The sequence below is a fragment of the Borostomias antarcticus genome (assembly GCF_949987555.1).
Source record: "Borostomias antarcticus genome assembly, chromosome: 21".
Taxonomy (NCBI): Eukaryota; Metazoa; Chordata; class Actinopteri; order Stomiiformes; family Stomiidae; genus Borostomias; species Borostomias antarcticus.
This window is the reverse complement of record NC_140254.1, coordinates 17,425,554-17,436,931: the sequence shown is the minus strand read 5'-3', so window position 1 is coordinate 17,436,931 and position 11,378 is coordinate 17,425,554. Positions and strand designations below refer to the sequence as shown.

At 46.3% G+C, this 11,378-nt stretch overlaps 2 protein-coding genes across 2 annotated transcripts; both read right to left on the bottom strand.

The window, feature by feature from the left end:
* Positions 1 to 1,549: 1,549 nt before the first annotated feature.
* Positions 1,550 to 7,451, bottom strand: LOC311322897 (syntaxin-12-like). Its single transcript, XM_084455015.1, has 11 exons — positions 7,373 to 7,451; positions 6,751 to 6,899; positions 6,477 to 6,542; positions 6,318 to 6,349; positions 5,942 to 6,010; positions 5,660 to 5,797; positions 5,227 to 5,273; positions 4,969 to 5,074; positions 4,719 to 4,791; positions 4,546 to 4,628; positions 1,550 to 3,927 (listed from the first exon to the last, which is right to left on the bottom strand). Exons 2-11 carry the CDS (start codon positions 6,848 to 6,850, stop codon positions 3,829 to 3,831), a joined length of 813 nt encoding a protein of 270 aa, XP_084311141.1. The 5' UTR covers positions 6,851 to 6,899; positions 7,373 to 7,451; the 3' UTR covers positions 1,550 to 3,828.
* Positions 7,452 to 8,261: 810 nt separating this feature from the next.
* LOC311323501 (tRNA selenocysteine 1-associated protein 1-like) lies at positions 8,262 to 11,334 on the bottom strand. Its single transcript, XM_084455742.1, has 8 exons — positions 11,200 to 11,334; positions 10,755 to 10,852; positions 10,517 to 10,616; positions 10,357 to 10,409; positions 9,956 to 10,087; positions 9,716 to 9,832; positions 9,059 to 9,291; positions 8,262 to 8,675 (listed from the first exon to the last, which is right to left on the bottom strand). The coding sequence occupies exons 1-8, from the start codon at positions 11,221 to 11,223 to the stop codon at positions 8,512 to 8,514; spliced, it is 921 nt and encodes a 306-aa protein (XP_084311868.1). The 5' UTR covers positions 11,224 to 11,334; the 3' UTR covers positions 8,262 to 8,511.
* Positions 11,335 to 11,378: the final 44 nt, after the last annotated feature.

The following is an 11,378-nucleotide window of genomic DNA, read 5'->3' as shown; positions in this document are numbered from 1 at the left end:
GAGGCGGGCAGCGCCCTCGCCCCCTCTCCCCCTCCGCCTTTAACACACCTTCCCTGAGAAAAAAAGTGGGTAATGCGATAGCCGTCCTAATTAGGTGGAAACCCGACAGCGTTCATGTTTCTGTGCGATGGAAGGGCTGCTGTGGGCCTCTGACACACACTCGCGCACACACACACACATACACACTCGCGCACACGCACACACACACACACACACACTCGTGCACACACACACACACACACACACACACACACACACATACATACTCTCGCACACACACACACACATACACACTCGCGCACACACACACACACGTACACACTCGCGTACACACACTCGCGTACACACACTCGCGCACACGCACACGCACACCACCACAACCGAGGGTGGGGGCCCCCACCAATCAGCTCACACCAAATCTGTGAGAGAGCGAAACTCTGAAATCAGGCCACATATGCTGTGATAATTAACATACCCCCCCAAAAAACATCAGATTGGGTGATTTGGACATGCGGCAGGTCTGGTCGACAGGCGGGCCTCGCGATGCGGGGATGAAGCCGGGTCTCAGGGCCTGGTGGTGGGGTCTAAGGAGGCCGACTCTACGGGAGCTTCGCTGCTGCGCAGAGCCTGGTGAAGCTTCCAAGACGCCGTGTTACCAGTGTGAATATCTCATGACGACATGACGACTTTGACCTCACGCTGCAAGTGAGCGGGCCTGAGCTACCTTCTCACTTTCCAATTAGATCACGCCAGGAGGCCATGCCTGGCATTTTTGACAGTTTGCCCACTACCATCATAGAACAGAGTCCCCCCCCCCCACACAGATGCTCTGTAAGGGTTTACCCCCCCCCCCACACACACACACACACAGATGGTCTATTAAGGCTGCTGCTCTGTAAAGACCTTTGTTCCAGAGTGTTCTCTGGAGCGATCACAAGGAATCACAGCGCCAGATGAGAAAACCCTGGATGACAGCTCAGCTGGAGGCCTGAGCGTCAGTAGAAGCAGATGCACATGGACCGAGCCCGCGCCTCAAAGACGTCTGTGGCAATGCGCTCCTTAATGATATAAACGAAACTAGGAAGTGGCGTTGTTCTCTGGTGATCTGGATCCCACAATGAGGGAGTATGTATACTGTATGGAGTTCTTCATGACTAAGTTGATCATAGATGTACACTTGGTGGATGCCAATCACCACTAGGCTATACTGAAAAAACACTACCAACAGAATGATTACAGCCATCACCCACAAATACAACTCCCACACTTCATACATCAGTTAGCAGTATATTTTACCCTAAGTCCTAAGCTAATGTTACCTGTCCATTTTTAAGTCAACAGAAGTCCTTGCAGGTGAGGGGCTAGAGTGCAGTGGTCTGAAGTGTCTTAATAATACCTGAGACTGAGCAGCAAAGACAGAGCGACACTGACACCTGCTGGCCGGAAGTCATCATTGCACTCGTTTCGTATTTATCAAGCTAGCGAGAGGGAGCACGCTTTCATGCTGTACAGAAGAAATATAAGGACAGGACCAACAGATTATTTTTAAGACACTGATTTTATTAATGTATACTGATAAAAGTAATAGAGATCAATAAAAAACAAGTAGACAATTAACTTTGTTGTACAATTGTGGTTGCATTTTACAGATATCTTTTCTTACTTGGAATAGTCTGGTTTACAATCTAAGATTTTGTAATATATACAAAGATTTCCTTCATAATGGCATTATCCATTAGAACTTTTGTTTTACAGCACTTTAAACATCTATAACCATCGGTCCAGGAAGTCACCAAAAATATCTACAACATAGGCTCCATCTCTGCTATGTTGTTTTCAAGGCAAGAAAGAGTGAGAGAGAAGGTGCATCCTACAATACTACTGCATCTCACTCTTGAACAGTGTTAATCATGTTTATTATGTCCATACAGAGTGTTGTCGTGTTCACGGTTTGACAAGAGAGCGTTTTGCTATCGTCACCTCATCACCTGAGCAGCACAAGGACTACAGACCGCTTCCTATGGGGAGACTGGCGCTCTTTAGTCGTTAACAGCATAAGGCGCCATAAATGTACAGGTTACAAAACAAATGTACACCCCCTAAAAACCCAGAGATGACTTTACACGACCGTCGGCTTATTCATATTGGTGTTCCCATTCTTACATAATTCGTTATAAAGGTAATAGCAACATAATAATAATAATAATAATATTAATAATAATAATAATAATTCTCATTTGGAAATACAAGTAATGCTCGTGTTAGTGCAGTAAATATCACAAGAAATTAAATTAAACAAAATAAGGATTCACTTTATACTCAACACACCTCCGCCCAACCCTACTCATCTCTCTCCTGGGCCCTGTACTACGAAGCAGGATTACGGGGTTAGCACGGTAACTTCAGGTTCAAACCTGGTTTATCCGTATCACGAAGCTGGATCACTTTTCACTGTGCTATATATGAACATGGTAACTTATGCTGCCGAGCTAACCTGCTCCGGGGCATGTTGAATTCCACATTACAGATTAAAACGTATGAAAAAGCACTGCCCATTGACTGGTCAGTTCACTTGGAAAATGGCATTGGACGTTGGACATACATATTATGGACATATTATGGAACTTCAGTGTGCGAATTAAAACATATTCTCAGTGCGTGAATGGTGAGGTTCTTTTATAACCCCTCCTTGGGCTTTTTCTGATATCATATGAAAGGTAGCCTACAGATTGCAGAATGGCTTTGTCATCTGATTTTGCCCGAAAATGTTTACAGTCCTGCAGACTGTATGCTACACACTTGAGTTTTATAGGCTAGTTTCAAGTAGGCTATAGGCTGTGGGTGATGCGGAGAACGAGTACAGTTTTTATTCAATTTTCAAGTATTGTGATTTATTAGACTAGCTTCCCGTTCTTAGGAACCAAGATAAGTAGCCTACATTTTAGTTGAAATGTTATAGCACCCATGCCTGTCAATAAAGTTCTAAACTCCTCTTGTATACAGACTTCACATCGCTGTCTGCTCCAGCCTGAAACTAATCAAAGACTTGCTTTATTTAAGCATCCCTTGCAAGAATAAACTATAGGCATAGGATACAATTGCTTTACACAGCATAAAGCATTAAAATATATGGATCAATTATAGAGATAGGATGTAGGATAGTGAACACATTCACACCATTATTTTGTCAACTTTACTTCCTGCCTTTGACAGCAGCGACTGTGTTGCGCCTGGATAATATGAGTTCATATTTCTATAATATTGCTCCTCTTGTGTCAAATGCGGTGGACAGAGCTTGGAGCATGGCCGTCCAAATAACCAATCACAACCTTAATATGGGTATTTCATTCAAATACCTCCCCTTTTACTGTGAACGCGCTCATAGCTAGATTGGACCAGCTGGGTAGTCTTAATGAGTTGATAGCCACTGTCGTGGTACTGTTTATCCGTGGTTGTTTGGTTTACTCGAGCGAAACGTTATCCTGGATATATTAAACGAGCTTCGTAGTACGGGGCCCTGCTGTCTCTCAGGTGAATATAAATATGCTTTCTCTGTCTCAGGGTACAGAGACAGGGTATATAGAGATGTCTCTGAGACAGATATAGAGGAGGCTAGCTCAGGGGGGGGGGGGCACACCACGCCCTAGACCCATCCTTAGAGGGGCCCTCTCTCTGTCTCCCCAGTGAGCGTAGCGTGGCCAAGCCTCTCTGAAAGAATCTCCCTGGAGACTCCAGGTGTAAAAGGTGTGTGTGTGAGGGTGGGGGGGGGGGGGGTCAGTGAAATAAATAAAACACATAAGGAAGCCAGGAGGGAAGCCTCTCTTCTCTTTAAGACTTGATAGTAGCCTGCCAGATTATGATGCCCAGAATGACCAACACTACAGACATGACGATGGCCAGGATGCACATCTTCTTACGGGTCTTTTGCTGGGGGAGAACAAACCAGGAAGGCGGTCGGTTATTGACAGCGATCTCACCGTAACAAACAGGGGGAAATCCACACTCAGGAATACGTTAAACGCTCCTTTCAATCCATAGCGGCGGCAAACGCCAAACGTGTTTCAAAAACGCTGACGAAGGCCGGAGGGCTGAAAGGTCTTTAAAAATTGTTAAAAATAAATGGTTTAAACTAATTAGTGAGAGCGGATCTTCCCGTTTGATTCTGCTCGTTTTAGAATCTGCACCCATTAAGAACCCAAGCTTTTTCTAACAGTTGCTCACTGCAAAACAATGATGTCATGTGTCTAAAAAAAAAAAAAAAAAGCATTGTAATTTATTTTTACATGTTCAAATGTCATCAGGCAGACATGCGTGCCTTTTTTCTACTCTGTTTCTACACTGGGTTCAGACTCAAGATACAATAAAACAGTTGTAAACCTGCGTAGGCCGACTCTTTTTCCACACTGAAAATTGATCAGGAATCAATAAGGAGATGGGGATAAAGAATCGGACCGATAAAAGCAGAATCGCTATTGGCGTTAATAAAAGCGCATCAATTCCCCTCAATAATGAGAAGTGGAGGGAATAACGTGGTCCGGCTCTTACCTGGTAGTAGGCTGCCCTCTGGAGCTGTCCTGTCCCCCGCTCTACGTGAACCTCCGCACTCTCCACGTTGGCCTCTATGCTATCTGTAGAGGAGGACGCGGATCGGACCCGATTAGACCTGTCATAAACCCATCGTAAAATCGGACGTTTTGATCGGTTGATATGAGACTCACCAATCATCTCTCCCTGGTCGTGAATCATCACCGCCAAGTCCTTGAAGATCTGGTTCACGTCCAAGATGTCCGACTGAAACCCGACACAAAAACGACAAACTTAAGCGACGCTACGGCCTGCTTTCCCGTCCTCTGAATCACGTGGACTACGTCATCAGAGGGGGGGGGGGGGCGGGTTCAGGAGCTCTCGCTGACGTGGATCTACTCAAGGTTGGGGTCGATGCAGGAGGAGACGACCCCGGAGACTCACCTCCAGTTGTCTGATGTTCGTTTCTCTCTCTTTGATGAGCTCCAGGTCCTCGTCTGTGATGGCCGCCTCCTCCGTCTGGGTGGTGGTCTGGCCCCAGTCATCTTGGCTGGACGCAGACCAAGGAACCACACGCACCAGAAAGACAGTCAAGTCAGTTGGGAGACAAACCTATCGAGGGTGCTTGCTTAAAATTCCTGACAAGGAAGGCAAGAATTCGGGCAATTCGGATTGTTGTGATAGGATTGTGGATGAACATACTTGTCGAACGACACCAGCTGTTCATCATGGGCGCCTCCGTCTTCACTCTGACGAGAGAGAGAAGCAGACAGTCAGAGAACACACCACAGAGCAAGAAAACACCAAGCAGTGGATCTGAACGTCGTAGCTAGTTCATCAAGAGAGATGGTAAATGGTAAATGGACTGCACTAATATAGCGCTTTTATCCAAAGCGCTTTCCAACGAAAGGCCTCTCACTCACCCATTCACACACACATTCACACACCAATGGCGGCAGCTGCCATGCAAGGCACTAGCCTGCTCACTGGGAGCAATTTAGGGTTCATTGTCTTGCCCAAGGACATGTGTCATGTTTGACATGTCGTCAGGAGAAGACGGGATTCAAACCGCTGACCCTACGGTCACTGGACAACCCGCTCTACCTCCAGCCGCCCAGAGATGACCGCAGCTTACCGAGAGTCTGGAGCCGGCCCTGGCCCTGGCCACGGACTCCTTCTCCTTCTCCGCCGCGCGACGCTGCACCACCTGGAAGTTGTTGAGGGCGGCCGAGAAGTCGTTCATCAGCCGGTCCTTCTGCATCTTCTGCTGCCTCTGAGGACGAGGAGGGGGACAACTTTATCAGCACGGCAGAGCCAGGAGGACAGCGGAAACACCTTTCTACGCACACACACACACACACATACGCACAGACAGGCACACACACACACGCACAGACAGGCACACACACACACTCACCTGCTCGGAGGGCGATAAGGCCGGAGGGAGACAGCCAAGGTCTTTAAGGTGTTTGTTATATATGTTGGCCTACAGTAGCCTGACACTCAAGACTGAATTGCCATTTCATTATTACACTTCATTATTAAGTCTGAACAGGCTCCCATTGCAGCCATTTTCCGAGACGGGCGTTGACGAAGAGGGAGTCCTCAGTGATTAGTTCGACCCCCTGACCAATCACATCGCACAGTTTTAATTCCGTCAGCGTCATTCAAAGGACGCTGATTGGCCCGGTTGAAATTCCAACCGAGTAATCAAGCCGGACGAGAGCCTTTCCCAGACCCTGAGTCGCATTTCAAAAATTAAAGTGTCTGGAGCCAGGCCTACAGCATTATACTGTAGAACCCATGCGCATACTCGTTGATAAAACTGCGCTTATCAGTGAAAAGGTCACAGAATACACATAGCAGTACAGGCCAGGAGGACGGCGGTGTGCATGAGGCTGGAAACGTGGCAGTAGTGCCTCTAAGCGGTGGGAGATGAGCCACTTACAGACGGTCCTGTAGTTCACTGGAGTCCTGCCTCGTCCCCAGCTGGTTCACCGTACTCTTCATCTGAGCAGCTGGGGGTGGGAGGGGTCAGTGAGTAGGCTAGTAGAACAGTAGCAGTATAGTCTTTTAACTTGGCAAGATAAAGAATCAAATGATTAGTCGGCGGACCAATGGCCCCCGAAACACGCGCATGAACACACACACACACACACACACACACACACACACAGCAGAGGCACGCACGCACACAGCCACATACACACGGACAGCATCACTCACTATTCTGTGTGATCTTCTGTATGTTGGTGCTGCATGTCTGGGTGAGGGTGTTGAAGTCCCGTGGTGGGGAGCGGTAGCTGTCTGCTTTCTCGTACGACATGCTGCCGGTGTGTGAGAGCGATGACGTGTATAGGGTGGGTGCAACAACTCTGGGAAAAGACGAACAAACAGTTTATTGTAGGTATCAAATGTCATATGGAGGACTGCCAATAATGAGATTACTCTTCAAGTCCATCCCACATTAACCTAGACAGCCTAGCTAGCTCGCTAACGTGACTCCCCACCCTTCCGTCTTTCACTTCCCCAATCCGTAATAAGTAGTCAGCTAACGTTAGCACACACCATTACCTGGCTGATTGACAAATATCAGATTTTCACAAAAGAAAGATGTTGACTACCGTTAACTGTGGGCTAGCTAGCACTAACGTGACCCAACTAAACGTTGATAGTTTAGCTAAGGATCGGCTGGCTAGCAAACAAGCTGTCTGGCTAGTTAGCGATGAGCTGGCACTGAGCGGAGAGACGTGCAGAAAGCTAGACTTGATAGATTAAAACACACACACTTTATGACACAGTAAGTACAGATGAATAGATAATTTAAAACCAAATGGCGTAATCTTACTTGATTAGAGGCCTACAAGACAAAACATCCGTTCAGCTCCCTTCTGTTCCTCCGTCCAGAAAATCTTCCTGAATGTTCATTACGTCATCGCGTACAGCTCACACGGTAACGTGGTGGTTCAATCGCATGTGTTATCCGGTACATCCGGAAACGTTTTTATTAAAATATTTACACGTGTGTAATATATAAATGTGCATACATGATTAAATAAAAAGGTTTTATATAGAAATAAGACAGCTCACTGGTACTCACTACCTTCATTCAGAAGTAGTGAATAATCCAAAGAATCTACATAAAATACTGATCATTCATTCACTAAATATTCATTCATTCACTAAATTTATATGCCGACTGAATGGTTCTCAGAATTCCATTATTGTGCTGCTGTCGAATCCTGGTTTCAGTGCGGTGAGATACCAGTCACCTATGTGGAAACACTGGTATTGTTGCCTTTTTAAATTTTTGTTGTATGTGTTTTGTAATGGACCATGAGTCTGCATAATAAAAGTTGATTGATTCAGTCACCATTGAGTTGCTCATCATTCCTCAGTGTTGCTGAGCACCATGGGATTCTTTCACACAGGGTCCTTCAGGCTGTAGCATCCCTGGCCTCCCCTTCCGGTCAATGGGCCGTCCTCATGACTGTCATGTTGTTTCCAGCTGCTAAAGAATTAGTCCTTTTTTAATTCCACTGCTCAGGACCATACATCGTATCTATCCCGAAAAACAGACCCTGCTGTACTTGATCTGACAAATTGTAGGACAAACATTAAACATAAAACAAAGTCTGAATAAATATTGCAGATTGATCGCGCCACCAATTATTCCCTTACACAACTGTAAGAAATTAAAACAGGGATTCATTCTTTGGTACAGGGCAGGAGGGGCGCCCATATTTTTATAAAGATACATGTCAATAGCGCATCTGTGAAACAAACACATCATTTGTAACCCAAAAATAATACAAGCAAATGGAAGTCATTCAGAAATCTCCCACATGGTTCTGTATGTGAAAGACCAGGCTACACAAGGGAGGAAAAAGGCCGCCTTGCCTTGTAACGTACACTGCCAAAGAAACTACATCAGACATGGGTGTCATTCAGCACAACTGCAGACAGACGGGTGCTATCAAGGCCGGTTCAGCAGTACATGGGTTCTGGTAGGCTGGACGTCGGGGCTAGGGCCGGTTCTGTAGAGTGCTCCAGAGGCTGCCAGTGGCACTCGATAAGCGCGTCGTACAGCTCCTCACTGTGCTCCATGAACTTCCTGTTAGCCTCGATCACGTCAAGCTCGGGGTTAGGATCTGCAACGGAGGAGAATGCAGTGATTATTATTATTACTACTAGTTGAGTCAACGAATGTAGGTTTTGGGTATAAGCCTCATCATTCGTTTATTACTGCCCTATCAGTGGCAACGGAAGATTTTGCAGGCCCAATCAGATTCGATCTAGTCTATGTGAAATAAAAACAACCTAGCAACCGCTCCATCCAAGATGAGTGTGATTGATTTAAAAGAGATTGTGTGTCCAGCACAGTGTAAACAAAGTGTTGAGATGGACCTATCAAAATACCTCATTCCTATAGATAAGTCTTGTGCACATATAGGTCAACGACTACTGATTCACAGTATATATTTTTTGTGTTACGCATCTGAAGTCACACATGGCTTCAGGTAAGCGCACACACCTTCTAGGCCGTCATCCTCGGGAACTTCGCTTTCCTGTCCTGGATACTGCGTGTAATCATACTGGTTGTAGTTGTAGCCGCCATAGCCGCCTCCGTTCTGGTCGTAGCCCCAGTTGGAATAGTAACCGGAGTATTGCTGCTGGTTGTGATGGTTTGGGTACTGGTGATGGCTGTGTCTATAGGCTCCCGAGTTGGTCCCCCAGGATCTGTTTTCTGATTGGCTGTGCCTGGTCCTATGAGGGAGGGGGGAAATACATTGTTGAGCTGACATGTTTAGGAACAGATGCTCAGGTTTATATCACATAGGCACATATACACACACGCTTGTAACATTAAATACATTGTTGAGCTGACATGTTTAGAAACAGATGCTCAGGTTTATATCACATAGGCACATATACACACGCTGGTAACATTACATTAGTCATCTAGCAGACACTTTTATCCAGAGCAACTTACAATAATTGCATTTAACATGGGTAGTCAGTCTACTACTACTCGACCAGAACTCACAAGTGCATCTCCTTTCTAAACAAGTGACTAAGAGCATCATCTAGCGCTAAAGCCAAAGTGCAAGAGTATCAAAATATAAATACAATAGTAACATGCAGTAGCTAGATAATTCCACTGGTAACATGCGTGTTGATGTAGACTCACTTGTTGGCTGCTAGGCTCAGTCTGAGAGGTTTCCCCCCGAGCCCTACGGCGCCCTGGCACTCATCCAGAGCGCGCTTCTGAAGCCTCTGGTCTGGGAACTGAACAAAGCCACAGCCCCTGGGACAAGACGAGGGAGTTGGTTAACAGACAACCTCACACTCACAATTGCGTTCGCTCAAGCGTACGACAGCACCCAGTTACATTACGAGCCTCTGAGAAAAGTCACGTCCTGGAACTCACTTTGAGTTGCCCATGCTATCCAGCACCACCTTCCCTCCACGACAGGATGGAAAGCGATTGTAGAAGAACTCGTACAACATGCCGTCGTCAACCTCTGGAGTGAGGTCTCCCACAAAGAGAGAGTAGACTGGGCTGCAACAGACAGACAGAGCTAGTTCAACACGTCCTTTATAGATGGGCACATGAATGGCAAATGGACTGCACTTGTATAGTGTTTTTATCCAAAGCGCTTTACTATCACATAGACATTCACACACCAGTGGCGGCCTGCTCATTGGGACCAATTTGGGGTTCACGGTCTTGCCCAACCCTACGATCACTGGACGACCCGCTCCCTACCTCCGGAGCCACAGCCGCCCACACATGACACCACACATTGGATTGGTTGATGGAGGACATACCCGCTTTCTCCTTGTTTTCCAAAGGTGGCCCGGTTTAATTTGAACCTTCTGGGCTGTGAAGAGATAAACGCAGGCTTACTTATAATCACCCACGTCTGGTCTGATGTCACAGTTGTCTGAGAAAATTAATTGGGTAATAATAAAATAATAAGGTGTTTACTGGCGTAGCCCCTGGTAATGCTTTTCCGTTGATTTTGCGGAGACATCTCTCAGCTGTGGCCTCATCCGCTAGCTCCACAAAGCAGTAGCCTAACGCACCCCTGGGTAGGAAGCAGACAATGAGTCATCTCCTTAGCAATAGAGCAGCCATAGGCTTTTCATATTTGAGAATCAGTCCCTTACCCTGTCATTTTGAGAATCAGTCCCTTACCCTGTCATTTTGAGAATCAGTCCCTTACCCTGTCATTTTGTTGCGTATGATCCGCACACTGACCACCTGCTCCCCCATGGTCCCAAAAGCTCGAGTTACGAACTTCTCGTCCATGTAGGGCTCCAACTACCAAAGAAAACACATCACATAATCATATCATAAAGTTGCAATACAATCACAGCACAAAATATGCATTGACATCAGTTGGTAACAAAAGCTAACCTTGGCCAGCTACTAATGCCTGGCAGGGGCGTGCAGCACGCGTGCAACACCTACATGATTTGCCAGACATTTGTGTAACTTACAGAGTCCTAGGTAGCAAAGTAAGAAAACTTTCAACCAAAGGTAGCGAACTAGCCTACAGGCGGCAAGCTAAATGACCTACTGTTTAGCTAGCTAGTGCTAGCTAGCATTTGTTAGGATTTACATTCACTAAATGTAGCCATTTCAAAAGATCGCGTAAATAAACTTACGTTGCCCATCCACAATGTACTCATTCTGAAAGATCTGAACTTGCAGTATCTTGAACCAAAACCTTTATAACAAACAATAGACGTGGACAAAAACACACATGTAGCTAGCAGAGCACTAGCTAGCAGCACAGCAGGCGCTGGAACTGCGTCAGAGGGCACCGGCTTTCACAATAAAAGTC

Excerpts from the sequence above, each read along its gene's own strand:
- LOC311322897 (XM_084455015.1), bottom strand. The coding sequence starts at position 6,850 with ATGTCGTACGAGAAAGCAGACAGCTACCGCTCCCCACCACGGGACTTC. Across the intron at positions 6,543-6,750 it reads ACAGAAGATCACACAGAATA|CTGCTCAGATGAAGAGTACG; the intron begins GTGAGTGATGCT and ends TCCCACCCCCAG. Across the intron at positions 5,798-5,941 it reads CCTTATCGCCCTCCGAGCAG|AGGCAGCAGAAGATGCAGAA; the intron begins GTGAGTGTGTGT and ends CCTCGTCCTCAG.
- LOC311323501 (XM_084455742.1), bottom strand. The coding sequence starts at position 11,223 with ATGAGTACATTGTGGATGGGCAAC. Across the intron at positions 10,617-10,754 it reads ATACGCAACAAAATGACAGG|GGGTGCGTTAGGCTACTGCT; the intron begins GTAAGGGACTGA and ends CTTCCTACCCAG. Across the intron at positions 8,676-9,058 it reads CGAGGATGACGGCCTAGAAG|ATCCTAACCCCGAGCTTGAC; the intron begins GTGTGTGCGCTT and ends CCTCCGTTGCAG.